The sequence below is a fragment of the Saprolegnia diclina genome (genome assembly GCF_000281045.1).
Source record: "Saprolegnia diclina VS20 unplaced genomic scaffold supercont1.29, whole genome shotgun sequence".
Taxonomy (NCBI): domain Eukaryota; phylum Oomycota; class Saprolegniomycetes; order Saprolegniales; family Saprolegniaceae; genus Saprolegnia; species Saprolegnia diclina.
In genome coordinates this window covers 597,599-625,181 of record NW_008246096.1, presented here as the reverse complement: position 1 = coordinate 625,181, position 27,583 = coordinate 597,599, and the positions used below count along the sequence as shown (strand labels likewise).

At 60.1% G+C, this 27,583-nt stretch overlaps 13 protein-coding genes across 13 annotated transcripts; 3 read left to right on the top strand and 10 right to left on the bottom strand.

Moving 5' to 3' along the window:
• Window positions 1–21: 21 nt before the first annotated feature.
• Window positions 22–1,434, top strand: SDRG_09304 (hypothetical protein; the record flags this gene model as incomplete). The annotated part of the gene is made up of 1 exon (XM_008615227.1): window positions 22–1,434. The coding sequence occupies exon 1, from the start codon at window positions 37–39 to the stop codon at window positions 1,432–1,434; it is 1,398 nt and encodes a 465-aa protein (XP_008613449.1). The 5' UTR covers window positions 22–36.
• Window positions 1,435–1,844: 410 nt separating this feature from the next.
• Window positions 1,845–3,033, bottom strand: SDRG_09303 (hypothetical protein). Its single transcript, XM_008615226.1, has one exon. The coding sequence runs from the start codon at window positions 3,018–3,020 to the stop codon at window positions 1,914–1,916; it is 1,107 nt and encodes a 368-aa protein (XP_008613448.1). The 5' UTR covers window positions 3,021–3,033; the 3' UTR covers window positions 1,845–1,913.
• Window positions 3,034–3,750: 717 nt separating this feature from the next.
• Window positions 3,751–5,212, top strand: SDRG_09302 (hypothetical protein; the record flags this gene model as incomplete). Its single annotated transcript, XM_008615225.1, has 8 exons — window positions 3,751–3,893; window positions 3,942–4,100; window positions 4,147–4,282; window positions 4,328–4,420; window positions 4,472–4,534; window positions 4,586–4,699; window positions 4,747–4,935; window positions 4,976–5,212. 8 exons carry the CDS (start codon window positions 3,751–3,753, stop codon window positions 5,210–5,212), a joined length of 1,134 nt encoding a protein of 377 aa, XP_008613447.1.
• On the bottom strand, window positions 5,175–7,121 carry SDRG_09301 (hypothetical protein). The gene is made up of 7 exons (XM_008615224.1): window positions 6,591–7,121; window positions 6,219–6,541; window positions 6,087–6,156; window positions 5,754–6,042; window positions 5,579–5,707; window positions 5,457–5,528; window positions 5,175–5,412 (listed from the first exon to the last, which is right to left on the bottom strand). Exons 1-7 carry the CDS (start codon window positions 7,041–7,043, stop codon window positions 5,234–5,236), a joined length of 1,515 nt encoding a protein of 504 aa, XP_008613446.1. The 5' UTR covers window positions 7,044–7,121; the 3' UTR covers window positions 5,175–5,233.
• Window positions 7,122–7,710: 589 nt separating this feature from the next.
• Window positions 7,711–11,306, bottom strand: SDRG_09300 (serine/threonine protein kinase). Its single transcript, XM_008615223.1, has 14 exons — window positions 10,991–11,306; window positions 10,549–10,944; window positions 10,436–10,501; window positions 10,324–10,386; window positions 10,216–10,275; window positions 10,103–10,168; window positions 9,994–10,056; window positions 9,879–9,944; window positions 9,705–9,830; window positions 9,594–9,656; window positions 9,481–9,549; window positions 9,088–9,437; window positions 8,797–9,027; window positions 7,711–8,735 (listed from the first exon to the last, which is right to left on the bottom strand). Exons 1-14 carry the CDS (start codon window positions 11,227–11,229, stop codon window positions 7,795–7,797), a joined length of 2,799 nt encoding a protein of 932 aa, XP_008613445.1. The 5' UTR covers window positions 11,230–11,306; the 3' UTR covers window positions 7,711–7,794.
• Window positions 11,307–11,989: 683 nt separating this feature from the next.
• Window positions 11,990–12,962, bottom strand: SDRG_09299 (hypothetical protein). The gene is made up of 3 exons (XM_008615222.1): window positions 12,867–12,962; window positions 12,374–12,822; window positions 11,990–12,326 (listed from the first exon to the last, which is right to left on the bottom strand). The coding sequence occupies exons 1-3, from the start codon at window positions 12,929–12,931 to the stop codon at window positions 12,046–12,048; spliced, it is 795 nt and encodes a 264-aa protein (XP_008613444.1). The 5' UTR covers window positions 12,932–12,962; the 3' UTR covers window positions 11,990–12,045.
• Window positions 12,963–14,216: 1,254 nt separating this feature from the next.
• SDRG_09298 (hypothetical protein) lies at window positions 14,217–17,952 on the top strand (the record flags this gene model as incomplete). The annotated part of the gene is made up of 2 exons (XM_008615221.1): window positions 14,217–14,449; window positions 14,496–17,952. 2 exons carry the CDS (start codon window positions 14,217–14,219, stop codon window positions 17,950–17,952), a joined length of 3,690 nt encoding a protein of 1,229 aa, XP_008613443.1.
• On the bottom strand, window positions 17,947–19,797 carry SDRG_09297 (O-phosphoseryl-tRNA(Sec) selenium transferase). Its single transcript, XM_008615220.1, has 9 exons — window positions 19,402–19,797; window positions 19,170–19,346; window positions 18,930–19,124; window positions 18,822–18,883; window positions 18,640–18,769; window positions 18,420–18,595; window positions 18,283–18,374; window positions 18,114–18,237; window positions 17,947–18,070 (listed from the first exon to the last, which is right to left on the bottom strand). The coding sequence occupies exons 1-9, from the start codon at window positions 19,790–19,792 to the stop codon at window positions 17,987–17,989; spliced, it is 1,431 nt and encodes a 476-aa protein (XP_008613442.1). The 5' UTR covers window positions 19,793–19,797; the 3' UTR covers window positions 17,947–17,986.
• A 61-nt stretch (window positions 19,798–19,858) lies between these two features.
• Window positions 19,859–21,500, bottom strand: SDRG_09296 (hypothetical protein; the record flags this gene model as incomplete). Its single annotated transcript, XM_008615219.1, has 7 exons — window positions 19,859–20,181; window positions 20,226–20,300; window positions 20,350–20,481; window positions 20,523–20,648; window positions 20,693–21,046; window positions 21,092–21,129; window positions 21,190–21,500. 7 exons carry the CDS (start codon window positions 21,498–21,500, stop codon window positions 19,859–19,861), a joined length of 1,359 nt encoding a protein of 452 aa, XP_008613441.1.
• Window positions 21,501–21,581: 81 nt separating this feature from the next.
• Window positions 21,582–22,396, bottom strand: SDRG_09295 (hypothetical protein; the record flags this gene model as incomplete). The annotated part of the gene is made up of 2 exons (XM_008615218.1): window positions 21,582–22,019; window positions 22,058–22,396. 2 exons carry the CDS (start codon window positions 22,394–22,396, stop codon window positions 21,582–21,584), a joined length of 777 nt encoding a protein of 258 aa, XP_008613440.1.
• A 424-nt stretch (window positions 22,397–22,820) lies between these two features.
• SDRG_09294 (hypothetical protein) lies at window positions 22,821–23,976 on the bottom strand. Its single transcript, XM_008615217.1, has 2 exons — window positions 23,352–23,976; window positions 22,821–23,296 (listed from the first exon to the last, which is right to left on the bottom strand). Exons 1-2 carry the CDS (start codon window positions 23,679–23,681, stop codon window positions 22,889–22,891), a joined length of 738 nt encoding a protein of 245 aa, XP_008613439.1. The 5' UTR covers window positions 23,682–23,976; the 3' UTR covers window positions 22,821–22,888.
• Window positions 23,977–24,024: 48 nt separating this feature from the next.
• SDRG_09293 (hypothetical protein) lies at window positions 24,025–24,962 on the bottom strand. Its single transcript, XM_008615216.1, has 2 exons — window positions 24,629–24,962; window positions 24,025–24,577 (listed from the first exon to the last, which is right to left on the bottom strand). The coding sequence occupies exons 1-2, from the start codon at window positions 24,923–24,925 to the stop codon at window positions 24,143–24,145; spliced, it is 732 nt and encodes a 243-aa protein (XP_008613438.1). The 5' UTR covers window positions 24,926–24,962; the 3' UTR covers window positions 24,025–24,142.
• A 997-nt stretch (window positions 24,963–25,959) lies between these two features.
• On the bottom strand, window positions 25,960–27,202 carry SDRG_09292 (hypothetical protein). Its single transcript, XM_008615215.1, has 2 exons — window positions 26,639–27,202; window positions 25,960–26,593 (listed from the first exon to the last, which is right to left on the bottom strand). The coding sequence occupies exons 1-2, from the start codon at window positions 27,002–27,004 to the stop codon at window positions 26,144–26,146; spliced, it is 816 nt and encodes a 271-aa protein (XP_008613437.1). The 5' UTR covers window positions 27,005–27,202; the 3' UTR covers window positions 25,960–26,143.
• Window positions 27,203–27,583: the final 381 nt, after the last annotated feature.

Below are 27,583 nucleotides of genomic sequence, written 5' to 3'. Positions count from 1 at the left end.
CGTCGTACTCTTGCATTCTCGCTTCACGCCGCATCGATGCGTCTCCTACGGCTTCTGCTTGTGTGGCTTGGCGCTGTCCTCGCAGCATGTCCTGCTCGGGTGCGCAAGCCGTGGGACGCACTGCCAGCCTCGGAGCAGGCTCTCTTTCTTCGCGCGTTGACGCTCTCGATGGACCGCGGCTACTATGCTCGGTTCGTTGCGCTGCACGCAGACGAAATGACCAACCGCGAGGCCCACAACACGTGCGTCTTTCTCTTTTGGCACCGCAAGTTTCTCCTCGGGTTTGAGACCATGCTCCGGTCGCTCGGCGACGACTTTGCTTGCGTGACGCTGCCGTATTTCGACTATGTCCAGCACAATTTGGATTACGTGAGCCGCAAGTGCACGAACATTGCGTCCTGCGCCAAGATTCTCAATGCGTTTGGCGGCAGCGGACCCGCGGTCGCGTCGTCGCCGTCGTCGCCGATCCTCGGGTATCGCTTTCCGGGCGCCCAGTGCATTTCGGCGTCGCCCGCGTCGCATTTCTGCGCCCCGGCGTCGACAACGTGCATGCGCTGCGTGCCGCGCGGTCCGTGGACGTCGACGTACTTTAGCCCCGACCTCAACTTTAACCGCGTCAAGCAGAGCGTCTTTGCAGGCAGCTCGATGACGGCGGTGACAGCCGCGATCGAAGCGTCGCCGCACGACTCGATGCACGCAACGCTCGGTGGCGCGATGGCCAACCTCTTTGTCTCGGCCGCCGACCCGATCTTTTTTGCCCACCACGCGATGATTGACGTGCTTTTGAGCATTTACCACGAGTGCCTCTCGCGTCAAATCGGCGCGGCCGAAGCCAAGGTGGTGTCGGACCCCCGCGTCTTTGAAGGCTGCGTTGCCAACAACGTGCCGCTGACGGCCAACTCGCGCGTGCTGCGACTGGCGTCGACACCAGAGTTGCCGTTCTTTGACAACGTCCCCACCACGTACGGTGGTTGGGTCGACGCCACGCAGCTCGGCAACAGCAGCTACAGCTACGAGCTGCATGGGCTTCTCGGTACGCTCTATACGCAGTGCGATGCCGCGGGCACGACGACCAACCCTGGCGCGCGGCGGTTGACCAAAAAACACACAGTGCGCCACTCGAACTCGGTCGATACACAAGCGTTTCTGGCGTGGCGCGCCGCCATTTACGCAGCAGGAACGGCGCAGGCACTGTCGACACGCGCGATTGAAGACGAAGTGGAGAAGATGATGGTGATGCTCTACGAGCACTGTCTTCCGGGCGCGGTGCTCGACTACCCGACGGCGTTCAAGTCGATGTGGCGCATTAGTCGGCCGGCGACATCGAAAGCGCTCCTGGATGGCATCACGTCGGGAGCCAACCCAATTCGCATTGACGCATGGACCGAGATCAACCAACGGTACTACAACTGCTCGGGCGCGCCATCAGCGTAGCAGACGCAATCGACGAATCACAAAGCTTACGTACCCAGTCGGCCTCTTTCGCCAAATTCAATACCAATTTCTCCTTAAATCTATGATCTTCAACTCTAAAATACGTAATGTCCAAGCAGACGTAAGAGTGGATCGTCCTGAGAGCCAAATTTGATGTCTGTGGGCCCAAAAGGCGTCGCAGTAAAGGCTGCGAAAGACTGCAAACACGGTCTCGCGCCGGTCCCCGTGGTGAAGCCCAGAAGTGCGTGGTCCAAGATGTCGCCGGGCCGATTTGATTGCTTATGATTGGGTTTGGTGTACACAGTGTCATTTTTGGCGAATGCACATGCACACAAATCGTACAATTTGCTTTTGGGGTGCCGACTGAAATGACTTTTCTACATTTGGTTTGCGTCGTGCGACAGCCCTCGTTGAACAAGAGTACGCGATTATGATGTATTATTGCCAATGGTCCATCGTCGTGTTTGTAGTATCGTCGTCTACGACGTCTGCGAGGCCAGCTGCGCGAGGGCAGAGCGGAGGTCGTGCGGGTGGTGGACGCTGTTGAGGAACGCCTGCAGCGCCGACGTCGTCGAGCATGAGATCGCCGCATCGGCATCGTCGAGCGGCTCGCGCAGGATCGTGCGGCAGACGCAGCGACCCGTGCCCGGGCAGCTCAGCGCTTGGGCTTTGAACGGCGCGAGGAGCGTCGGGCGACCCAAGAGGAACTTGCGCAAGCACGTGACGAGCTCGTCGTTCTCGGTTGTCGTCGGCGCCTCGTCGGCGTTGCCGTACTGCCGCAGGACGTTACGAATATCCGTGTTGGTCATGCCGCCGTGGCTGCCATCGGGATACGACCCGACAAACGTCTGGAGCGCGACGGCGCTGTCGTGGTCGTAGATGCCCGAGACGCTCAAGCGCGGCGCCGGACGTGTCCACGGTGCCCGCGCCCGCGCTTGGTCGAGGCGCGCGCGGACCCAGCCGTCGAGGACGAGGTCCGTATCGCGGTGGACAATGCCGTACGTGGTCTTGCCGTCCACAACCTTGGTTTGAACCTCGAGCTCGTCGGCGTAGTCGCCCGGCCAGAGCTTGTTGTTCTCGACGTTCTGCTCGGCGACGCGGACGACCCAGCGGCTGTCGCGCTCAAAGACGCCAACGACGACCGCGACGTGGCCGACCCACTGGTTGGGCGTCGACTGGTACACGAGAAAGTCGCCGACTTCGGGCTTCTCCGCGCCAAAGTTGGGGAGTTTCTGGAGCGGTACGATCGCATAGTCGTCGCGTCGGCTCACGTGCTCGATCTTGGTCCAGATGTGCGCCGCCCAGCTCAAGCTCGGGAGCACAATGCCCTTCTTGAGCACCCAGAAGCGGCGGGCGTACTCGACGCATTGCCACTTCATGCCCGTGCAGAGGCCGTCGAGGAAGTTGGAGCCGTCGTAATGCGGCAGGTCGGCGTCGGGGTTGTTCTTGTAGTTGCAGTTGTAGCCCTCGACGCCCATGCACGCCCCAAGCAGCGCGCCATGACGCATGCCCGTCACGGGCGCCTTCTCGCCGTTCGGGTTGTCGCCGGGCCATCGGCGCTGGTGGGTCGTCGTCGTCGCTGCCATGAGTTCGATAAATCCACGTCTGCCGAATTCGACGCCAGATTTGGCTTTCTCGCAACCGTCTCAAGTTGAACCTCCGATACAAGATCGGGTTGCCGAAGTCGGCGGAAGGGTCGACTCCAACAGCGAGGACAACGGGTCGTCCGCCCTAATCATTCCGACTGCGAAGAATATGTGCGGGCTTCTACAGGCTCGAGATCTAGCGCAAGACTGTGATCTCTGCTCTCCGTTGCCCACGGTGCTTCGATCTCGAACCTCAATCGCTCACGGCTGGCGCCTCAACCTCTGAAAGCCCAACGACCGAGCAAAGGTCGTCGAACGTCTGTCACAGGAATAAACAATAGTCCCTTGTCTTGGTTGACGGCTTATTCCCTTGTCCTAGGAATTCATGCGTTAGGTCAAGCTAGCTTCAGGTGGACAGTAGCCAGGGCGGCGCCGTTGGACTCGCTGTAAATGCGATCCGACACAAGCACGACTGGCTAAGCGAGCATCGGACACGGTTTTTCGTCCTGGCCATCATCATCACGGGACAATGCCATCATCTCTACCTGGCTGGACGACATCACGGGACAATGCCATCATCTCTACCTGGCTGGACGATGGCGCCAAGCAATTGAGACGGTTCTGATAACATGTTTTGAAAAAAGTATCCATCGACCATACGCTTTTCGTATGCGGAATTGGTTGCCGGAAATTAAAAAGTGGACAGGCCGGCTGACAGGCAACGACGAGGATGACGTGGACGTGCCCGGCGTGCACGCTTCTCAACCCAAACGAGGCGATGGTCTGCGAGGCTTGCGAGGGCCCTGGGCCCGGCGCCTCGGCCTTTGCGACGACCGGCGCCGTCGTCTGCAAGGGCTGCCATCAACCCATTCGGTATTAGCACGGCAGCTCGACGGCGGCTTGAAGAACGAGCGTGCGTAGGCGCGGCGCGGGCATGCTCCAGGCGCTAGGGCGCAGCTACCATCCCGAGTGCTTTCGCTGCGGCGCGTGCCAGCGCGTCTTTGAGGCCAACACGCGCTTTCAGGTGCACGAGGATGAGCCGTACCACGCGGCCTGTTTCCAAGAGCTTTTTCATCCGCGGTACGAGCCTCGTACCAGTCGATGCTTTGCTGCATGTACGCGTTAGCTGTGACGTCTGCAGCGAGCTCCTTCCCATGAACACGAGCCAGCACATTGTGTACCGCGAGATGCCGTTCTGGCGCCTCAAGTACTGTGGCATCCACGACCAGCGCGCCCGCTGCTGCAGCTGCAAGCGCATCGAGGTGCGTTTGACCATCCTCTCACAATGCATCTCACGTCGGTCGTAGCCGACAGCCAGCCATCGTCGGTTCGAGTCGCTCAGTGACGGCCGCAAGCTCTGCCCAGGATGCGCGGAGACCGTCATCCTCGACACGTCCGAGGTAGACGCATGCCGTGCACTTCCATTACCCTTTGCTGACGTCGCGTTCCAGGTCCAACCCGTCGTCGCCCACGTCTGGTCGTTCCTGGCATCGCTTGGCATGCACTTGCCTGCGGTAGGCCACTTCCTCGGCTGGGATGTTCTCCCAACCGGTATAAATATCTAGCTGCCCGTGCTGCTCGTCGATTTCGAGACACTCAACGCCCACACGCACGACCACCACGCCAACTTGCCCCGCGACGCAATGGCACCCGCCATCTACGGCGTCTGCCTCTCCGAGGTGCGTCATTATCTATGGTAGCGGAGGAAGCGATGGTGGCAGCTCAGGTCCGCTACATTCGGCACATTGCCCACCGGGGCGCCACGGAGCGCATGCAGCTCGGCGATCGGCGGGTTAATGCGATTTTGATTTTGCACGGACTGCCGTACGACATGACGGCGCACATTTTGGCCCACGAAGCCACACACGCGTACTTCAAGCTGCACCCGGAATTCCCCTCGCACTTGTCGCCCCAGGTATACCCACTTGCCAACAACTGTATCTTGGATATCGTAGGTGGAGGAAGGAGTCTGCCAGCTCCTCGCCTATCTGTACCTCGAGTTTATGAACGTGACGAACGCGCCGGGCAATTACCGCGCGACGCTGCGCGGTTGCTACGTCTACCACCTGCTGCACGACCCGAGCCCGATCTACGGCGACGGGCTTCGCGCCGCCCTCGCTGCGTACAACCGCCACAACTCGCTCCAAGCCGTGCTCGACCACGTTCGCGCCAACACGCTAGAAACCATTTAAACACGTTTTAACTCAATACAACTAGACGAGGCCGCCGACACTGCGCTGCCCCCGGTCCGAGAGGGTTTTGTGGTGCGCAGCGAGCGACAGCTGCATTTCTTCGACGAGGTGGCGCTGGTACTGCAGCGACGCAAACAACGCCGTGTCGAACGACGGCTCGGAGCTCGCCGTGTGCAAATACCGTTCTCGCTCGACCGACCCTAACCACAACGTGTGAGCGCACACTCCATACGTTTCGGTGTACCAAACGACGGATTCAGCGAGTGGAGGAGCGTCGCATCCGACTTGGCACGACCATAGTATTCCGACGGTCCCTCTACAATGCCAATCGTGAGCGGTGGAGCTCCCATGTCCGTGGTGACGTACCCCAGCCGTAGTGCTTGCCGGCGCCTTTGCTGCGAAACTTGGTCGACGACGCCGACGAAATGTCCGAGAGCGGCGAGTCACACTCAAAGTCCAGCGACCGGTCCGCGAACGATGCGTGCGTGCACGACGCTAGATCGAGGTGCATGAGATTCTGACGCCAATCATGTGGTCGTACAAGGGCGGGACGGCTCGTCGAGCTCGTCGGCGGTCGGCGTCGACGGGCTAAAGGCATAGCCGCCGTCGCGGCTCGAGGTGGACGAGAGCGTGCCGCCGCCGTTGAGCGAGAGCCGCGGTGTCCGGAGGCGCGTCGAGGTAAAGCACGTTTTGCAGTACGTCGCTTTCACAATCGGGTGGCCAATGTGCTTGTTGTGGTCCGCGACGGACGCGAGATGGCTGAACCGGCCCATCGGCCGCACGTTCTGGAGCGGCTGCGGGATCACGACGACGCATTTCGTGCACGTAATCTGGTAAGACATATGAGCACACTCGGAGCATCGCGACCAAGTACCTGGCCACACGTCCGGCAAAAGCACCACCGGTTCGAGAACGACGGACACGTCGCGCACTTTTGCGTCGAGCTACCACAAGAAGAGCGAGAAGTGAGTGTGAGGCTCTAGCCAATAATGGAGGGATGATGTACCGGTCTTTGGCGCGCACCGACCGGACGCGTGGCGACTCCATGAGACGGCGCATCTGCGCGAGCTCCGAGAAGATGGTGACGTTTTCATAGTACTTTTGCGACACGCGCTTGTTGTAGATCCACGCAGGCATGTTGCCCATTGGGTCGAGATGCCCGACGATCGTAAATTGAACACTGCCGTTCGGGAGCTCCGTGAAGAGAAACCCGAGCTGGTACTGGAACCGCACGACATGTGGAAAAGGCGGGAACGCCTTGGCCTCGATCGTGTGCCGGACTTGGAAGAGCGTCCGGTTGCCGTTGCTGTCGAGACGCGTGCCCGATTGCTAGGCCAAGTATTTGTATCAGTCGATGCCCTTTGCTGCGATGTCGTACCTCGACGTACACCGTGTCGCGCGGCTGAAAGACCGTGTGCACGGGCAGCGGCAAATGCACGCGCGCGTACTTGACGCCAAACCACCGGAACGGGTCGTCGTCCGTCTTGGCCATGTCGGTCTGCAGAATCGCGCCGTCGAGAAAGTCGTACTTGTAGAGCAAGCTGAGCACGACGCGGTGGGCGTGCGTCGTCGGCGTGTAGAGCCCATACGCGAGCTCGTCGAGCGTCGTGTCGCACGTGCCCTGGATGAAAAATTCTTCAAACGGCGACGTTGGCTTGGCGCGCTGGTAGCACCGGTACCCGTGCTTGTCCATCGTCATCTTGTAGCCGTCCCCCTCGAGGCTCTTGTGGCTGCTCAACGTCTTGGCCATCGCTTCCTTTGCGAACGCGCTCGTTCTGCGAAAGTGCTTGGCGAGCTCCGCGGCGCTCAGCTCGATGCTCGGGTACTCCATTTGACGCGAATCTGCAAATGCCAGCGCTCGCCGCGCGCGGCATCTGATCCCGCGTCTTTCTCTTCCTCGGCTTCTTTTTTTAAATAAAAGTTTAATTGCCGCTTCGATTCCCAGAAAAATACGCTCTTGGGTTGCGGCTACTCTCCTAGACAGTCCAAAACCCGGCCCAGGTACGCTTCTGCTTGGGACAGTAGGCATTGGAGTGCGGCCGAGCATAGAGCAGACTGCGTCGGCGGCGCCGCGAGCTCCGGGCGGCTCGTGTCGTTCCGCGCACTGACAACCCTTTTCGTCATCAACGTGGGTGCGTCGCTGGATGGCGATCCGGTGAGGTTCAACCATTTCAACGATAGGTGCGAGGGTCGGCAAGATACATTGCTGTTTGCCGTTGCGCCATCGATTGCAGTTGGCAGAGCCCTCATCATGCAGCATGGGCCGTCGACGTGCGGTAAAATGCTCGTGCGTGCTTGGTTGCGCGGAAGCGACAGGGACGGTGCCTGGTTCGTGACTCGTCGCAAGAGGCTTTCTCAGTTGCAGAAGCCGCGACGACCAGCCACCCGGGGGTGCCGGTAGGTACAGTTGACGCAGCACCGAGCGAGTGCAACGCTCAAGTAGCTCGCATTCGGTTGACGCGACGCCGCGATCCATCGACGCCCACCACACATCGACTCGGCAGATCCGATTGATGTCGATATATCCTAGCCGCCTCGACTATTCGGGATCACATTGGTATAGATACTTATGTATAGGGCTCTCAGTACGATAAGCGCAGCTTCCGCAGCCAGTACTCCATTTGCACGGCCGACGGACGGTCCTCGGCGCAATGCGCGAGGCATTTCTTCGCCACGTCCTGCACGTCAATCGGACACTCGACCGAGAACGTGGGCTGGAGCAAGTCGGCCATGACCAGTGTCGCGATCTGCTGGCTCGCGTCTTCGGCGTCGCCCGTCTTGATCGTATGTGCATACGGGTGGTGGCCCAAGTCGACTTCGCAAATGAGAATCCCAAACGCATAAATGTCGGCCTTCTCGGTCCACTCGTCGCCCTTGAGCACTTCAGGCGGCGTCAAGAGGCGATCGGGCACGAAGCGCGGCGCCGCGTCGTCGCTCTCGTCGTCGTCCTGTGGCCGAAACCCGCTGAGCTTGGCGACGTACTCGTCCGTCAAGAGCACGTGCCGCGCGTGGAGGTTGCGGTGCATGATTGCCGGCGCAAACGAATGCAAGCACACGATTGCTAGGGCAATGTCGCTGACGAGCGAGAGCTTGGGGAGCGCGTTCGAGCTCCGCGGCATCCACTTGAAGAGCCTCTCGGCCGACGACCGCGACTGGTCGAGCGTGAGGAGGCGCCCGAGGTCGCCTTTGGCCATGTGCTCGGAGAGGAAGCCAAAGCCCAGCATGCCCTTGCGCACGTTGCTGCTCCACACCGCTCCGATAAACGTGACAATGTTGGGGTGGTCCAAGCGAGCGCGGAGCGTAATGACGGCAAGGAACGCGTCGGCTTGGGCCGCGAGCGCGCCAGTTGCGTGCGTGTCGGTCATGAGCGTCTTGAGGACAACGAGGCGGCCGTCAAACTCGGCCTTGTACAGCATCATCGTGCCCGGCACCGAGGCATTCTTGTGCTTGCCGTGGAGCGGGCCCAAGATCTTGACGTCATTGAGCGGGATCCGATGCTCGGCAAGATCGCTGTCGAGCAAGTCTACGATGCACGATTTGACGTACGTGTTGGCGTCGACAAGAACAACAAGAAGAATGCATACCGGTTTCAAAACGTGACAGTCCTGCGGCCGACTCGGCGATACCGGGGGTAGCCGTAAACTCAAAGCCGGCCATCGAGTCGAGCTTGCTTTGGCGCGACCGATTGGACGCGAAATCTTCGAGGAGCTTGGAGAGCGCTTTCGAGCGCACGAGCCGCTTGCGATACAAGACGACGACTGCGACGAGGACAACGAGCACGACGCCGGCGCCGACGCCAAAGAACCATCCTTTGCCTAGCATATACGGTCAGTGCGTTGCTGTCGACGGTAGAGAATCCGTCATGGGCGACATACTGGACGAGACGACGTCGCTGCCCGCCGCAATGTACGTGGCATCCGGACAAAACACGACCGTCGCGTTGCCAGCGAGAAGCTTGAGCTGCGACGACGTCGAGCAATTGAGCGACAAGATCTTCTCGGGCAAAACGAGGCCGTTGGGGATCGCGCGGAAGAGCGTCGCGGTGGCTGTCGAGAGCGGAAATGACGCGATCGGGTTCCCGCTCAATAGAACGCGCGTCAGCTGCGGCGGAAAGTCGCCCACGATCGAGGCAATGCCGCACGCCGAGAGGTCGAGCGACTTCAACTGGAATGGCAGCAGCGACGCATTCAAAAAGCCGTCTCGAACCGGGTTGCCCGACAGGTTGCTAGGGGCGTCAATTAAACAGGGCGAGCTGAGTGTAGATGTACAGGTTGGTGACGTTCAGAGGGAGCACATTGGGTGCAAGTTGCCACGCAACGTTGCTGAGCGAGAGATCGCTACGCAGAATGTCCATCAAAGGAACAGAGGCAACAGGGCGTACAGCGCTTGGACACTGGGCGGCAGGTTCGTCGGAAACGACGTGAGCTTGTTGCTCCCGGCAAAGCTACGTGCATGTGAGATGGCTTGGCCTGCATGGTAGAGACGCGTGTACATGGTCGTCACGTTGCTCGGAAATGCGCCAAGCGACGTGAGTGCATTGTTTTGCAGCTTGACGATTGCGAGCTTTGCGAGCTTGGAGAGGTCGGGCATTTTGGCGAGCTGGTTGGAGCCGAGGTCGCTACGCCAGCGTGAGCACGCTGTGATAACCCAAACGAATATACGCTACAGCTGCTCGAGGTTGGCGCCGAGCGACTCGGCCGGGAAGGTTGTGAGCTTGTTGCCTGGCAGAATCCTATGCGCGCTTCGCTCGAATGATTATACAAGGCACAGCGTGGACGCACAAGTTCTTGAAGCTTGACGGAAAGCTGCCGCGCACCGACGTGAGCTCATTGTTGAAGAGGTTCCTACGTGTGTTGATGTCATGCCACTGCACAGCCGCAAATGCAGTACAAGGTGATGAGCTGCGGCGGGAGACTCGATGCATCCAACGTTGTGATTTGGTTGAACTCGAGGACACTAAGGGCGAGTGAGAAGCCGTTTTTGTGAAAAAACAAAGGGAGTACAGGCTCCATAGCCCGGACGGCAGCTCGCCAATGGTCGTGATGGCGTTGGACGACGCGCGCCTACGCTCGCCGGTGAATGTCACATTTGGATTCCTGTCTCAAACGCACAGCGCGTTGAGATTCGTGGCTTGGATCTTGGCGATCGACGTCAAGTTGTTTTGAGAGACATCCCTAGACGCAGGCCATGAAGCGCTAGTCAATGCGAGAGCGGCCACCGTACATGACCATGAGCGAGGTTGGAAACTTGGTGCTCGCGAGGTCCGTGAGCTGGTTCTTGGTCAAATCCCTAACCGGTTGGGTGAGTCGCACTGTTGCGAACGACTCAAGTCGCACAGGTTGGAGTAAGTGTTGTTCTTGTTGAAGTCCGAAGCGAGGTCCGGCCCGAGCGCTGTGATCCCAAGGCCGCTGAGCACCATGGACGAGTTGACCGTGTAGTAGTCATTGACGATGTCGACCGCTTTCGTGGCGTCCGTCCATGGCGCGACGTTGCAGCTGGTGTCGTAAATGCAGTGGCGCGAGCTCGCGATGGCGACGACGCCAAGCTCTTGCTTGGACGACGTATCGTAGCAGTAGAGTCCGGTTTCCTGGATGCTCCTGGCATTACTGAAGAAGACTGCGTTCTTGTACGTCTCTTGGTGGTCGCTATAGACCTTATTGAACGTATCGGAGACGCTGTTGGAGACGTCTTGGCACTGGGACGTGCTATACGAGCACAGCCAGAGGTAGCTCCTACGCCGTTCTTGAGGCCATGGCCGCGAAGAAGCGCAGGACGTACGTGAAGTTGCCATATTGGTTGCCGTCGCTGCCAGCGCACGTGTCGGTCTTGATGATCGGCTTGCAGCTCGATGGGTCGTAGGCGCAGACGCGCTTGTCGTCGGGCGACGTGACGACAAAGCCGCAGCGCGCTGTGAGCGTCGTCTTGGCCACGCCGCAGCCGTCGCCCATGGCAGTCGCGAGGAGGAAGCCAAGCACGAGCGCGCTATTCCTCCACGTAGAGGGCTCTCGGAGGCGCATCGTCGTCGCTTGGACGTGGGAATCGTGCTGCTGTTGTTGTGCACCTCGTTGCCGGCTGCTCTGTACCTTTGACACGCACTTAATCGAGTTCATGTGGTGCGTCGTGGGGGGGCCTACCAAAACGTCGTTGCAACCTTGTAGAAGCCACTCATCGGTATCGACGACGGCCGCCAGCACGGTCTCTTACACGACGCTCTTGCTACTCTATGCGACGCTGCTATCGTAATTGGATGTCTTTTGTGCTGCTTGTCGCCTCGCTCGCCGGCCAGGGTCGACCAAAAGCTTTTTTATGGACCCTGGATGGAGGCCCTGGGCCAGGCTTTGGGTGGCGCCTGCCCTTGCGCAAGTGTAGGTCCGTAGCACAGGCACCTCATCGTCCTTGATCACGGAAACTGCCTCGATAGATACACTCGTATTCTTGCAGCGTCTGGCTGGCATTCCCAAGTACCGTAAATATCGTTGGACTCGCTGGCCGTCAAATGCCAAGCCACAGCATGGACGTGATTGGCCTCGCGACTGTTGTCGGAACAGTCGCGTCGTCGTCATGGACGTTGGGTGGGTCCCATCTTCAACGGCGAGATCCAGCCTCGCACTTAACCGAACTCAATTACTCACCCGATGGCCTTTTTGACAGAAAGCACGTGGTGCTCGAGTCTATGCACCTGATCGAGGTGGCCGCGTCAATGGCAGCAGTGCAAAGTGCAAGTCGCCCGTGTAATCTGGTCTCCGACCAGATGTGCACGAGAACCACGCGACCCGACTACAATGGCGCGTTCGTATCAAACCGCGCAGCCTTTTGTTCTGAGATTGCAGTTGTTATATCGCGACGCCAAAATCGTTGCGCTTGGGTCCTGGCCGCAGCGTCTTGTGCTGGAAGGTACCCGGCGGCACGGCCGTCGCGGGCACCTTGCGGAGGCAGAAGAACGCAATCTTGGGCGTCTCCTTCTTCTCGCGAATCTCGAATCCCACACGCGTCAAGATGGCTTCGAAGTGGTCGACCGTCATGTGATTCGAGTTGGTCAAGCAGAGCAGCGGCAACATGAGGAAGAAGTGACCGTCGTCCTTGAGGTGGCGCCACGTGCGCTGGAGCATTTCGCCTACGTCAAGCATGAGACGCCTCGTCGACCGTGCGGGTGGGAGAGACCTCGCTTCTCGGGCGTCGGGACGCAGTTGATGACCATGCTCGAGACCACGACGTCGAATGTCTTTGTGAACGGGACGTCGAAAAAGTCGAGCTGCTGGATCTTGGCGTGGCGCGCAATGAGGTCGATCGCCTGCACGTTGAGCCACGGGCACACGAGGAGCTGCGTGTTGATGGCGCCGACCTCGAGCACGTCGAGCGGCGGCTGCTTCTTGCCAGGGCGGAGGCCAAACTTGGTGAGGAGCGAGAAGACCCACTTGCTCGTGCGATGAAAGCTCGTCGAGAGAATGCTCGCGTCCTGGTACACTTGGCGCCCACCGAGGTCCTTGAGCCGCTGCTCGAGCTCTGCATGGCGCGCCTTGGCCACCTCGTCCTTGGCCGCGTCCTGCAGCCGGTTGAGCTCATGCGTCACGCGGTGGAACTCGGTCGTGATCTCGCGGGCGCGCCGGCGGCTACACCAGCATTAAATGATGACGCAATCCATCCGTCCACGCACCTCTTGACGGGCGGCGGCCCAATCGGCACCTTGCGCAGCTTGGACTTCTTCTTGCTCGGCGCCATTGCTTCTGGTCAAGCCCTCGTTTGATTGGACGTGGGGTATCCGGATAATATGCCGGATACGGCGTGTCAGCTCATGCCACGACGGCGAGATTTGCGGCTGGATTCGCAGAGAGCAGAGCGCATGCGCTCGTACCACCAGCCGTCGATACTCCCGAGCCGGCCAAGTGCTACATGAAGGTGCAAGCAAGGGAAGAACCCGAGGCAATTAGGATGCTCTAGCCTTGGGAACATAATAGAGCTATTACATTGTACGTACCCCTGGCTCCAGCTCTAGTTACTGAAAGCATCTCTGTTCAGCCGGCCATTTGATTTCATAATGTACTTACCAAGGGATGCCGCAAGCGTCGTTGTCAGTACATGCTGCGCACTAGCTTGTGTGGACACAGTCATAGCCCTGTGCATATGCATGACCTCTGCGCAAAGTGCGAATGTTGCGTCGTGCAGACGTATTGGCAGATCTACCACGCTCGGACCAGCATTGCTGCGTGCCAGCGCCGACTCCGCCAGCATAATGGAGCCTCTGTGACCAAGATGATGGGACTCGAAATGCTAACAACGCCAAGCCTGTGCAAGAGCGCAACAGCACCGTCTCATTGCCGAATCGACAATCGCACGCGGCCAACTGCGCTCATGGGTCGTCGACGCATTGTAGCGATCGCACAAGCAAGAAGTCGCCCGAAGATTGGGGTTGCCATACTTGTCGACGACGCCAGGTGCGCCATGGTGCGTCCTAGCGCAAGCTACTGATCGACCGGCGGCTACTACCTGTCGCGTCAACCAGCAAGGCTTACCGAGAGTCGCGTACATGGGCTCGGCCGCGACGGTGTGGTATGGCGTCATGGGTCGGGTCGCCGCTTTGCTTTGTCGTCGCCAGCGTCCTTCTCGAAGTGTCGGCTGCCTCGCTTCTGTCGTATCTTCTGAAGCTCATGGAACAATCCTCCGGTTGATGTGGATCAAGGTCGGGTAGGAAAACCGAAAAGCGAGCACGCTTTGCGCTTCAAAATTACATACAAAATACAAGGTCCATGGACACAACATAAAAATGGCGCGCGGGTCGCCAGGCGCATATCCGTTTTCCGTATCTCCTAAGGTGTATTGCGTCATCGTCGATCCCCTTCCCTTTTTAAAAAATAGTGCATATATCTTGCTAAATATATCGAAACATTAAAAAAGGCAACTTGAAGCTCGTGGGCAGGGACTGTCGGGTAGGTATCCCAGTACACGGTGGAGCGGTGGTGTGGGCTGATGGGTTATTTTGCAAACGTCGCCTCGCTTCGGTAACCTGATGGGAGAAGCCATGACCGAAGCCGCTGCTGCCGCTGCCCCTGCCCCGCAAGTCGACGAGCCCAACACGGTCTCCGTGCACGTGGAAGGCCCGGGCGCCAAGGACGCCATCATGCTCGAGCATGTGAGCCCGCTCGACACGGTCATGACGCTGCGCCAAATGATCGCCGAGTTCCCGGTCTTGGCCCACCACACGTGCTACCACTTGGAGCTGCAGATCCCCGAAGACCAATGGTATGCGCAATGCAGCAACTTGCAGGATGGCTAATCATGGCGGTAGGATTCCGCTCAACGACTTTATCGAGTTTGGCGACTACCTCGCGGCGTGGGACGAGACGACGACGTCGTTCAACGTGCGCATGATCCACGACCGGTACGACGTCCGCAAGGTCCGCGCGCAGGTCCGCCGCTTCCGCGACATCATGGCCAACCCGCCGATTCCGCAGTCGGCGACCGCGCTCGCGCCCAAGAAGACGATCGAAGAGAAGAAGCTCACGCCCAAGCAAGAAACAGACAAGCAGCTCAAGCTCCTCAAGGACATTCACAGCAAGCTTGAAGGCCTCGTCGTCCCCGTCGAGCCGTCGCTTGCGACCTTGTACCAGCCCGTTGCGCTGCAAGGCGCCAAGAAGGCCGCCGACGCGGAGAAGAAGGACCAGCCGAAAAAGTCCAAGGGCAAGAAGAAGGCCGAGGCCAAGGCCAGCAACAACGCGACGCCGGAGGAGACGCCGTTGGACGCGACGTTGCCCAAGTGCATCGAGAGCATCGTTGTCTCGGGCTTCAACCCGCCGCCGGGCCCGCGCAAGCTTGCCGGCGACCTCACGTACCTTGAAGTAACGCTCACGGACAAATCGGTGCACCAGATCACGGCGCACGTTGCGGGTTTCTACATCAACAAGAGCTCCAAGACGTCGTTCGACCCGCGGCCCGCGGCGAGCCACCACCACTTGCTCCTTGACGTGCTCTCGGCGGCGTCGCCTCTCTTTGCCGCGCAGTACGCCAAGCTCCTCTCGACGGCGGCGGCGTGGGCGACGGCCGGTGCGTCGTCGGTCGAAGCCATGGTGCAGGCCTCGGCCGGCGCGCAGTCGCTCGTCTGGACGACGCCGCTCAACGCATCGGCCCACACGTTCGATGCCAACCGCGCGCAGGACGACCTGAGCGTCGGCATTGACGAGCGTGGCGTCATCCGCGACTGGAACGAGGAGTACCAGTGCGCGCGTGAGCTCCCGAACGCGACGCTCCGCGAGCAAATTGTGCGGTCCCGCGTGCTCTTCAAGATCATGGCTGAGTTTGCCGAAGCCGCGACCGCCGGTGCGATCGCGATCGTCGACGGCACGATCCCGTCGATCAACCCGATGGACGACGAGTCGGCCTTTGTCTACGTGTACAACCACATCTTCTTCTCGCGCGCGGTCGAGGGCCAGAAGCACGTGGCGACCGACGCCGACAACAACCACGAAAACGCGTACTCGTCGGCCAACCACGACCTGCAGGGCGTCAAGGCCTACAACGCCGCGGACGTCACGGGTCTCCACACGTTGGCGACCGTCGTTGTCGACTACCTCGGCGTGCGCATCATTGGCCAGAGCATCATTCCTGGCATCCTCCAGGGCGAAGCGGCCTCCAAGCTCGTCTACGGCTCGGTCGACGGCGGCAAGACGATCGCGTCGAACCCTGAGATGCATGCGATGATGCAAACGGCGGCGGAGACGCTCTTGATTGCCGAGCGCACGGTCGCGCCGTCGGGCGGCAGCGACGAGGCGCCGTCCGGCGAGGCCGGGTCCGCGCCCGTCGCGCTCTGCGGCCCCGTCGAGGCCAAGGGCATCCTCGGGTCGGACAACCGCCACTACATTCTGGACCTTGTCCGCATCACGCCCAAAGACTACACGTTCTACAACCCCGAGAGCGACACGGTGAACGAGGCGTCGCGCGCGTCGCTCCTTGCGGACGCGGACGCTGGCAAGTACACGGCGCTCCTCCGCCCCGAACTCGTGCAGCTCTACGCGCGCTGGAAGGCCAACCAAGCCAAGCAGGCGGCCAAGACGACTGAAACTGAGACCACGTCGGACGAAGCCAAGACGGACGAGGCCAAGGCGGACGAGGCCAAGACCGAAGACGAGGAAGCGGAGGCCGCCACGCTGCGCTTCAACACGAACGTGCTCATGCCGTATGCGTCGTCGACGGATGCGACGCTTGCGGCGGAGGACGAGACGGTCGCCAAGGACGCGGCGGCGTACCTTCAGACGATGGTGATTCCGGCGTTCGTGGCGGATCTGCGTCGCGGCGCCATGTACCCGGTCGACGGCACGGCCTTGACCGACATGCTCCACGCGTGCGGCATCAACCTCCGGTACCTCGGCAAGATCGCGTCGCTCTGCGCGAGCTTTGAGCCGCACGTGTCCAAGTACGTGGCCGAGATCCTCGAAGTCGAGATGATTGCGCGCTCGCTCAAGCACATTGTGTCGCAGCTCTTCTTGTCGCACCCGTCTCTGCGCACGACTCCCGGCAGCGTCCTCCTCCAGGTGCTCAACGCGCTCCTCGGCGCACCGCGCCCGACGACGACGACGACCCTTGACGACCTCACGGCCAACGTTGCGGCCTTGAGCCTCGCGCCGGACGCGATCCCGGACCTCGATGCGAGCTCGCTCTGGGCTCGCATTTCGTCGGACGTCCAGACGCGCTTTGGCTACACGCTCCGCTTCTGGCCGGCCTCGGCGCCCAAGAAGGCCAAGAAGGGCAAGAAGGAGGCGACGCCGGAGCCCGTGCGCGCGCACAAGACGCCGCTCCTTCGCCGCGTGTGCCAGCGCCTCGGCTGGCAGGTTGCGAGTCGCCAGTACAACTTTGACGCCGAGTACCCGTTTGCGGCCGACGATGTGACGGGCGTCGTGCCGGTCGTCAAGACGTCGGCGCCCGCGCATGCGTTTGTGCAGGCCGCGACGCTCATCGAGCGTGGCCGGTACCTCCTCTCGCAGGGCGTGCTTGCGCCGGCGTACGAGATGCTCCAGGACGCCTCGTCGCTCCTCTACCAGGTGTGCGGTGGTAGCCACGAAGACGCGGCGCTTGTGTGCGCGTCGACGGCCACGGCGCTCTACCACGCGGGCGATGTCCCGGGCGCGATTGCGTCCCAGCGCCGCGCGCTTGGCCTCTACTCGCAGCTCAAGGGCCTCGACTACTACGACACGGCGTTCGCGCACGCCAACCTCGCGCTGTACATGCACGCGAACGCCGAGACGGCGCAGGCGGTTGCGCACATGACGCGGGCGATCCAGATCCTCGAGGTCGCGGCCGGCCCGCACTACCCGGAGACGAGCGTCCTCTACTACAAGCTCGGCATGATGTGCCAGGACGTGGGCCACGTGGCGCTGGCGCTCACGTGCCACCGCGAAGCGCTTCGCCGCGGCGAGCTCGACCGTCTCCAGGCCGCCGGGACGCTCCATGCGATGGCGATGGCGTGCGTTCTTGTCGGCGGCTTCCGCGAGGCGCTCGCGTACGAGCAAAAGGTGCTGAGCCTCTACACGGAGGTGTTTGGCGAAGAGGACCCGCGCGTCGTCGAGTGCCACAAGTACATTGAGACGTTCACGGAGCGCGCGGTCGCCGGTGCCAAGGGCCGGCAAGAGCTGGACGCGGCTGCGGCGGCCGACGCGATGGCCGACGCGCTCGCCGAAGAGTGGGCTGTCGAGATCCGCCGCGACGAGAAGAAGGCGACCAAGACGACGGCCAAGGCCAACAAGAAGAAGTAATAGAGGTGCACAGGATTGGTGTAATAGAAAGCAGCTAGACGACAATGGTCTTGGGTGGAGTCTTGGCTTTGAAATCGCCCAGCGTCTTGGCGAGCCGCGTGATGAACACGTCGATCTCCTATGTATCAATGTATCAATTCGACACAGTGGGTAGGGTCTACGTCTTGGGTCATGCCGATCGCACAGGCCGCCGAGAGGTACGCTGTCGGGTACGTCGCTGAGTGCGCGCCAAAGCCGACGAACTCATGCCCCACGATCGTCGCGTTCGCCGTGCCCGTGACGACACTAGCGTCAGAGACCATGTTACTACGTTCGCAGATATGGGCGTACCGAGTGCCCGAGACGCCGCGCGAAAAGAGCATCGAGCCGAGGAACGTCGCGTCCTTGCCGGTGACGTGGCTCAAGGTCATGCAAAACGAAATCTACATGTATATGAGTTTGTATACAGGATTATAGACAGAGTGTACATCGTTGTGCCGCGTCTCGAGAACGCGCTCGCCGTAAGCGGTAGCGACCGACGTGAGCGCTGCGTGAAAGTAGGGCACGAGCCGCTTGCGTTCGTCGAGAAGCGCTTTGTAGCCGCGTCGACCGAGGTGCAGCATCGTAATGAAAAGGTCCAGCGCTGGCGCATTGCTCGCGCGTCCTGCTCGACGCTCGCCCATAAAACACTGAAGCTGCGCGATCTACCTGGGTACAGCTTGCCGATCGCTTGCACAAATGCCTTGTCGGAGCCGCAGATGACAGCGCCGCCGACGGGCACGAGGAAGTTCTTGTCTGTGCTCTGAATACACGCGTCGACGCGCCCGACACGAAAAGCCTACACGCGCAACCCTAACCTCGTCGTCGTCCGTGAGCTACTTGGAGCGTACTTGGTTGACGAGGTGCGTGCACTTGGACGACTGGAGTCCGTATGCATTGTTGATGACGTGCCCTAGTAGGCTTGAAGAAGCACAGCAGGCAGCGACGAAATATTGTACCAATATCATATTGGCGGCAGAGCTGCGCGATCTCGTCGACGCGGTCGTACCCGCGCGGCGCAAAGCAGCTCGTGGTCGAGAGCACGCACAGAATGTTCTCGGGCCCAAGTTCGCGCACCTTGGCTTCGAGCGCCGCGAGGTCCGTGCGCAGCTCGTCGCCGTCCAAGACGTTCTCGATCGCAACAGGCTCGAGCCCTATGTGCGCCATCAAATGTTGATCGGGTGAGGTCGCATGCGTACCGGCGGTGACCATGGACTTGAAGCACGACTTTTGATCGATGCGCGGCCAGAGCACGTAGCGCTTGGTGTGCGGACGGCCCGGCACGCGCGCCTGCGCCTGGAGCGTCAGCATCGCAAAGAGCAGCGCCATGCCCGTGGCCACCGGGAGGACGATCGCGCTCTTGGCATTCTTGACGCCTTTGGACACACAAAAGTCGTTCGCTACTACATGGGAAGGGATGACCGCGCCTACCAGCGAGGTGGAGCATGTCCAAGACGAGGCAGTTGGTGAGTTGCACGAGGAGAGAGGATCCGGCGGCCTTGGGCTGGATCGCGCAAATGTCACCCGACCGCCCGACGCCGTGGGCGAGATGGAAGCAGCGGTTGCGCACGAGGCTGCTTGCGACGCGGGCCTCGCGCTCGCCCGCGCCTGCATTGTGAGCAAAGTTGTTGCTGTCCATTTGGGCCAAGTCGTTGAGCAAGCACTGGATGCTGAGGTCGTCCCAGCCGTCCTCCGGAAGCTTGCGCTGGGCGAGGAGCGCAGTGAGCTTCTTCTCGTGGCTCTTGAGCGCGTCGCTGCCCTGGCGAATGTACGCGGCGTCGACAAAGTCCGTGGCGAGCTTCTGGTTGACACTGCTCTGCATGCTCCAAATCGCACAATACGGGAGATACGTTTGTCCCAGCATGTTTGTCCCACACATAATGCAACACTATTTCCGATCGTTTGGGACAAACTCATTGACCTCGTCGCGGGCAACGACAGCGTGGAGGACCGCAAGGAGGCTCATGGGCCCAGAGCCCATGCGCTGGAGCGAGACGATGTGACGGAAGAAGCGCGTAATGGTCATGGCGGCCACCTCGCGCCGCTTCCCGCCCACACGGTTGGCGACGGCGTCCGTGCACACGATCGTCGCGACTGCGCCGTCCGGGTACGTCATGCGCGACAGCGTCGCATTGGCGCTTGAGAGAAGGCCACAGTTCTGCATCATGAGCTCGAGGCACGTGACAAGGTCGAAGACCGGCGTGTTCTCCTCTAGTCGCGCGATAACCTCTCTTGGCATAGCGTTGACCGCGTACCTAGCACTGCGTTGGCGAGCGTCGTTTGGCACAGCGGTAAGAGGCCCTCTTGCTTGGCTGCATGTTGCAGAGTCACTAGCTCATGCGAATTCCATGCGATAGCGCTCATCATCTCGTAGCGTACCGTCGACAAAGCAGCACAGGATGAGGACTTGGGCGCCGGCGCGGCAGACCTCGAGGTTCTCGCGGTTCAAGCGCATGGTACCGACGATGGCTTCGATACCACTGCGGTCGCCGACGACACTGACAAGCACATCTACAGACGTCTTGCAGTCTTGGTGCAGCCTCGGTGCCTACTGCGCTGGTGCTCAAAGAGCTCGGCGAGGACATCGCAGGAGCTCGTGACAAGTCCGTGGTGGCCATCGTAGCGGTCGACCGCCTTGATGAGCGCCGTGACAAAACCCACAAACGTTCCTTGAAGACCTACATCTCCATCAGATAGTACCGTCGAGCATGGGGTGTCCTACTCGCGGTAGCGTCGGGGACGATGCTCAAAAGTCGCACATACAGAGCCCGCCCTGCACAAATGCCCCATCGCTGAAGGTCAACATGCTCCGGAAACGACTCCATGCGTCGCAGGAGCACTTGCCACGTGTCGAGCACGAGGTCGTAGTCGTGGAGCTCGGTTGACGGTCGTGACGCGGCCTCGTCGTCGCTGCTGACGTCGTTGTCGTCACCGCTTTGACGCAAGAGATACACAATGGCGCTGGCACTGCGACTCGCCACGTTAGCGTCCAGCGCGTAGTGCTGCACAAGCTCCAAGAGGGTGCGGAGACCCGTGCGCCGCGCGGCGAGCACAACGTCCTTGGTCGTATCGGCCGCTAGAGCAATGTCGATGATCATCCTAGTGGCATGGCAGCTCATACGCATCTCGATGCGCCGGAGAAACTGCGAGCATGGACCTCTAGAGACACACGCATCGTGATGAGGGTGACCCAACCTGGTACAAAAGTAGATGACCGACGTAAGAGATAGGGCGCGCAGCTGGACGACGTAGCCGACGAGCGGTCGGCGATAAGATGGCGACAACGAGAGTGGCAGCTCGACCACGTACCAAGGCCCACTGCGATGTCTCTCGAGGTCCTCGATCCAGTGCGTCTCAAGCACGATGTCGTCGGCCTTCCATGCGCCGTCGACGGGCGGGCGACTGAAGCAGCCAGTGACGTCGATCGCGATCGAGTCGAATGGCGCGTCGTCCGCTGGCCACTTGACGCGAAGGGCCCAGCTGTGCGCCACCCGGTAGCACACCAAGGTCGGTGCCGGAAGCGCCGTCATAACACTGACCTCTTCCTCGACAAAGATCGCGCCCGTAACGTAAAGGTCATTAGATTGGTTTTGGATGGATATATATTCCGACTAGGTTGCCGACGAGAGCTCCAAGATGGTGTCATCGAGGACAATCTCGGTGTTCGGGCGTAGCGCCGAGCTCTGGAGCGCGAGCTCGGACTGTGTGACGTCCCCAAGGAGGTTGGCGATCGCGAGCATCGTGTCAGCGTCCCCCACGAGCGCTTCGACGAGCCCTGTCGTCTTGCTGATGTAAAAGTGGCTCACCACGCGCACTTGGAGCATGCGGCCGACGAGTTGCTGCACGGCTCCCTCGTTGGCGCCGACCAAATTTGGGTAGAGGATCATGATCGCGCGCCGCGTTAGCCGTAGCGAGATGCACCCGATCGTCTTGACGACGACGTCGTCGTCCGTGTCGACAACGACCTCGATGTGCTCGAGGCGCAGATGATGCTCGAAGAGCGTCGTGTACAGGTGGAGCTGCTCGAGGAGCTTGGTGGCGCCGTCGACCTGTGATCCATGAGGCAAAGGCTGACACAAGCACGTACCCGTGCGTCGCCCATGACGACGAGGTTGGGCGACATGACGGTGCGCAGATAGCTGCGCTGCATCTCGATGGGCGAGCCGCGGAGCCCGTGTTCAAAGAGGCTAAAGTAGTCGTGCGCGACGCGGGTTGCGCGCTCGTGGACAACGCAGATGCCCTGCGCCATGCGGAGTTCGCTCACGAGTGCGTCGTTGGCGTGGCGCAGTGCGAGGACGTCGTGCTCGAGGCGCGCGTGCGCCGCCTTCTTGCGCAGGCGGTACCGGCGCTGGTTGGTCTGGCTGCGCTCGCGGTACCGCGCCTCGCGCTCGTCTATGGTGCGGCCCAAGATCGCTTGCAGGAACATCGAAACTGCGTTGTGACGAGTAACAAACGCCCAACTTAGCGCGATCGGTCGGAAGCGTCCGGTGGCTCCGATTGGTCCGTGCGACTTGCGGTCCCGGTTCAACTTGGAACGCATAGCAAAGCGCAACACGAGCAGCAGCTTGCGGGACCTCCGGAAGATGATGACAAGCTGTCATCTTGTTACAAAGTGCAGCCACCCGCCACCCAAGAATTGGCTCACGCTGTGCTGGACGAGAGGCCCGTGTTCGGACGACTTGATGCGCGATCTGTGCCATATGCAAGCCCATGACGCGATCGCACAGGAATCACACGACCCCGTGATGACGGGACGCACCTGCTTCTTCAACGAGTCGCCTTGCATGTACAGCAAGCTACCCACCACCTTTTGCGTGCACACGTTGGACCACCCACCATGATCACGTGACTTGGGATGTGCGGAAAGCCTGCTTCATCTTGCTTCATCGAACGTCGATTTTCGACTTAGGGTTTCGACTTATAAGTTGAGCTTGGCGCTCGACTCGTAGCGCGACGACTCGAGCGCGATTGCTGCGTCCGAGACGTTGCCGAGAAGCGTGACCGCAGCCGTTGCAATGTCGGCGTCGACGGTGAACGTGTGGACAGCGGTCGTGTCCTTGTACATGTAGAAGAGCGCGTGCATGGGCACGCGGAGCATCTTGCCAATGAGAGACTGCACGAGCGGCTCGTTGACTGCAATCAGGTTCGGGTAAATGGTTGCGATCGAGGCGCGCGAGAGCCGCAGGTGCAGCGTTGTCCGCGCCTGGACGATGATCTCGTCGTCGGTGAGCGCGATCGTCTCGGCGCCGTCGCACACGTGTGTGAACGACGCAAAGACCTTGGTATAGAAGCCCCATTGACGGAAGAGCATCGACATGCCATCCGCCTACGCATGCGCTGCTTAAGCCAAAGCGAATTCTTGGGTGGATGATCGGTCGGACCTCGCCCATGAAGCTAAAGTCGGGCGACGTCGTGCAGTACAGAAAATGCAGCTGGTCCTTGTACGCGGGCTGACCGGGGTCGCTAAAGCCGTGCTCAAAGACGCTAAAGAACTCGCGCGCAACGTTGGCGAGGCCGGCGAACGTTGGCATGGGCGGCGGCAGCGCTAGCGTATGGCTCTCGAGTTGGTCCTCGAGCTGCTTGACGTGCACGCGGAGGCGGATGACCTTGTCTTGGAGCTGCGTCTGCGACTCCTTCTTCTTGGCACGGTACTTTTGCTGGCTGCGCTGGCGCGCCGGCACGGCCGGCAGCGGTGAGTTTTCCTTGGTCATCGCACGTGTCAAACTGGCGACCGCGTTATGGTTCGATCATCATCCCCTTCGTAATTTTAGCCAATCAGAGCGCGGGTTGACGCTAGTCGTGGCATGACACTGCCGTGCCGCAGCCATGAGCTGCTACAACCGCAGCATGCTGCCGCAATTCGGCAATACACCCACAACGTCTACCGCTACCGACAGGTAACCCAGCTGCAGCCTCCGTTCTAGCTCGGCGACCCGTCGTTGGCAAGCACCATGGCGCGCACGCGCGCTGACCTTTTCTCTCCCCACTCCGTACCGTATCCGGTCGGTCTTGCCGGGCTTGCTTTGCACGGCGCGGCCCTTGCAGCAGCTGCGTCCACCCTGGCGTGCATTTAAAGTACCCTTCAAGTGTCCAGTCTTTGCAGTGTCTTGTGCAAAGACGGGTACACACTCGGTCGCTTGCTCCTGTGCGTACTAGTATGAAAGAGTGGCACTCAGATCTTGCTCGCATCGATTGGGTCGACAGCAATCTTGGCCGACGTCTGCAGTCGCGAGTCTTGAAGGACGCGTGCGGCGGCCTCCACGTTGTTTTCAAGCAGCTGCAGCGCGGCGGCCGCGACGTCCGCTTCGATCGAGAAGCGTTGAATGCGAGACGTGGCCTTCTCCACGTAAAAGACGCACAGCATGGGCACGACCAAGTCGCGGCCGACGAGTCTCTCGACAGTCGCATCTTCGTCGCTTAGGCTCGGGTAAATCGTTGTCATCGAGACCCGCGAGAGGCGCAGGTGCATCGTGGTTGGCGCGCGCACGATTACGTCCTCGTCCGTCTCGAGGCGAATGACGCCGGCGTGCAAGGCGACGACGCGACTCGACGCGAACGTTTGCTCGTAGACTGCCCACTGCCGAAAGAAGACGGCCGCGCCGTCTGCCTACATAGAGCACATGTGACACCGACGCATCATCATCCGCATGCAGCCTACGTCGTCCATAAAGGCAAAGTCGGGTGCGGTGACGCTGTGGAAAAATGCAAACTGGTCCGAGCGGGTCGGCGGCGGCCGCACGCCAACCTCAAAGACGCGAATGAACTCGCGCGCCGTGCTCATCGCGGCGTCGTAGGACCTGACTTGGGCAGGGAGGAGCCGTGCCCGCAGTGCCTCGAGCCGCCGGTTGTCGTCGGTCAAGTGCGCGACAGCAGTAATGAGCTCTTGCTGAGATCGCTGCTTCTTCTCGCGGTACCGCCGCTGCGTGTTGCGATGGCGCTCGCGTCTCTCGGGCATGTGCCTGTGGACACCTCTTTCCGTTCAGCGACTGACAAACACTCTTTCCAACGGCGTTACCGAATCACGGCTGACGAGAGATCCTCGGAACCTCCTCCATAATCGCGCGGCGTGGGGACAGCCAAGTCGACCGTTCCTGCTAGACTTTGGCTCTTGCACCAAGGGTAGATAATGACTTGGCTGCCCTCGCTCCAGAGCCTCCTGCTTCTTCCGTTGCATAGAGTGCTTGCATGTGAAGCTCCAGGATCCGAAAATGAGAAATCGCCACACAACGCTGATGTTTTAGGCTTCGTTCGGTTGGCGAATAATGGACTTATTTCGCCATTATTGACCCCATCCACGATTATTTTTGGAATGATCGATTATCGTGATAATTGATAGCGTTCGGTAGGATTTTTTGGAATAAGCGCTCATAACTCCGTTATTCAAAAATTGGGGTCCGACTCATTCTTCATTTGTCGTCATGCAAGCAAGGTCGTCACGAAGCGCGGCGGCCATGGCGGCATGTACTCGTTGCGCTCCTCCATGAACCCATCTCATGTCCTTCATCCATCCAGACAGAGACCACGTCTACTGCGAGCTACTCGAGGCTTGTAGCGAGATGCGCTGGGCGCAGGTAGCGGGCAGGGCCCATGCAGCGATCTCGATCTTATTGCGCGCGTGGAGGAGTGAGGTCTTCGTCTACTGTATCTAGTGGTCGCAAGGTTGGCGCAGGACATAAGTGTTGCTCATGGCTCTCTACATCACGACCAACAAGATGCACGCCGATGGGCGGGAGCGCTTCCAGTACGCATATGTCGACGACGAGGGCTAGTCTCTGGACGATCGCACACACCGATATGGCATGACTCCGAGCGCAAGAGCTAGTGCAATGCAACCATGGTCACGCGTGACTGCGTTGCCTCCACCCCGTGGACCCAGTACTTGGACGATCGATGGCTGGCACGCCTGCCGCCAGTCGTTTGACCTGGCTTTCACCAAGGACCGAGTCCTTGATGAGCGTGGAATAATTGCTCTTGGCGAACCGAACAAGATTTGGTCGATAATGGACCTGCAAACCCAATTCTCATTTACGCAATCATTAATAATGGCGATTTCGTATATAATCGATTAAAAAATAATTGCCGCGAACCGAACGAAGCCTTAATGCAGTAAAAGACAGCTTGACGATGCAGTGTTGTCAACTATAGGTGGTGTGCGTAGGTCGACAGCCCGCTACTACGACCCTTGGCGCAACATGTCGTCGTACGGAGGCCGCGCTGGCATTGAGATCTCGGCGTTGGCGAGGAGCCGCGTCTGCTGAAGGGCCACGAGACTCTCGCGGACGCTGCCCACGAGGCTGGCTGCTGCTGACGTGATATCAGCCGTCGTCGAAAGCGTATGCACGCTGTGCGTCTCCATGTTGACGTAAAAGTGCGTTAAAATAGGCACGTGCAAGAGGCGCCCGACGAGCGATTGGACCAGCGGCTCGTTGGACGCAACTAAATTGGGGTAAATAGCTTCGATCGACGCGCGCGAGAGCCGGAGGTCGAGGACCGCGAGGGCCCGCACGATGACTTCGTCGTCAGCTTCGACGAGGACGTCGAGACGGTCGCAGTTCATGTGCAGCGAGACAAAGAGCGTCGAGTACAAGTCGAGCTGTTCAAAGAGCTTGTGCACGCCTCGGTCCTACGCTCTTTCATTCAACATGTTCACTGCCACTTTGCGACGTACCGAAGCCTCCATGAAATGCAGGTCCGGTGCCATGACGCTCGTGAGGAAGCCCGTCTGCGCCTTGTATGACGGGTGTATCGCACCGCGGAGGCCGTACTCAAACATGCGAAAGTACTCGACTGCAATGTTCGTGGCCACAGTCATCGAGACAGCTGGGCGCGCGACGGCGGCTTGATACGACTGGGACTGCGCGGCGAGGCTGCACACGTCGCGACGCAGCGCAAGCACATGGCCCTCGAGCTCTTCGAACGCCACCTTCTTCCGGGACCGGTACCGGCGCTGGTTGCGCTGGCTCCGTACACGCTGCCATGCTTCGTCCTCGACCGTCCGCACGGGCTGGCTCCGACGCCTCGTCCGCTCCGTCATATCCGCCGACTAGTCGCTTCTGTTTTTCGCAGTAAACGCAATGACGTGTGAAACCGTGTGAATTACGTGTGGTGTCTGGTCGTCGGGTCGGTACGAGACCAGCCCTCGAGCGCTCAGAAATGAGGCAAATGCTGTATACATATGTATGGATCCAGTCGAGGAGGAAGGCCGCCGACGTCTCTCGTAGAAGAATGAGCACATCGTGCGCACAGGCGCGAACTGCACGAAACCGCTGGAGATTCGCCTCTGGATACGTTCGTAACGGTTGGCGTTTCGTCGAATTTCGTGTTTGAATCCCCACAAATTTGCAATCGGGCTCGGCAACTGGTCCGTTGTACGAGACATGAACTTGGAAAGTTGCCTTGCACGACGTGATATCACTGTCCGGTTGGGCACACGATCGTCACCAGAGCAAACGACTTGCTTCTTCGTGCAAGACCGCAGTCAGATGAATAGGTGTGTAGATTTTGCTTTCGGGTTATATATGAATGTTGGTGTAGATCAACGGAATCAAACAGCCTGTTATTGCCTTGGTGTGGATTTGCGAGCGCGTTTGGTGATGGGCTTCAAAAGGTGGTC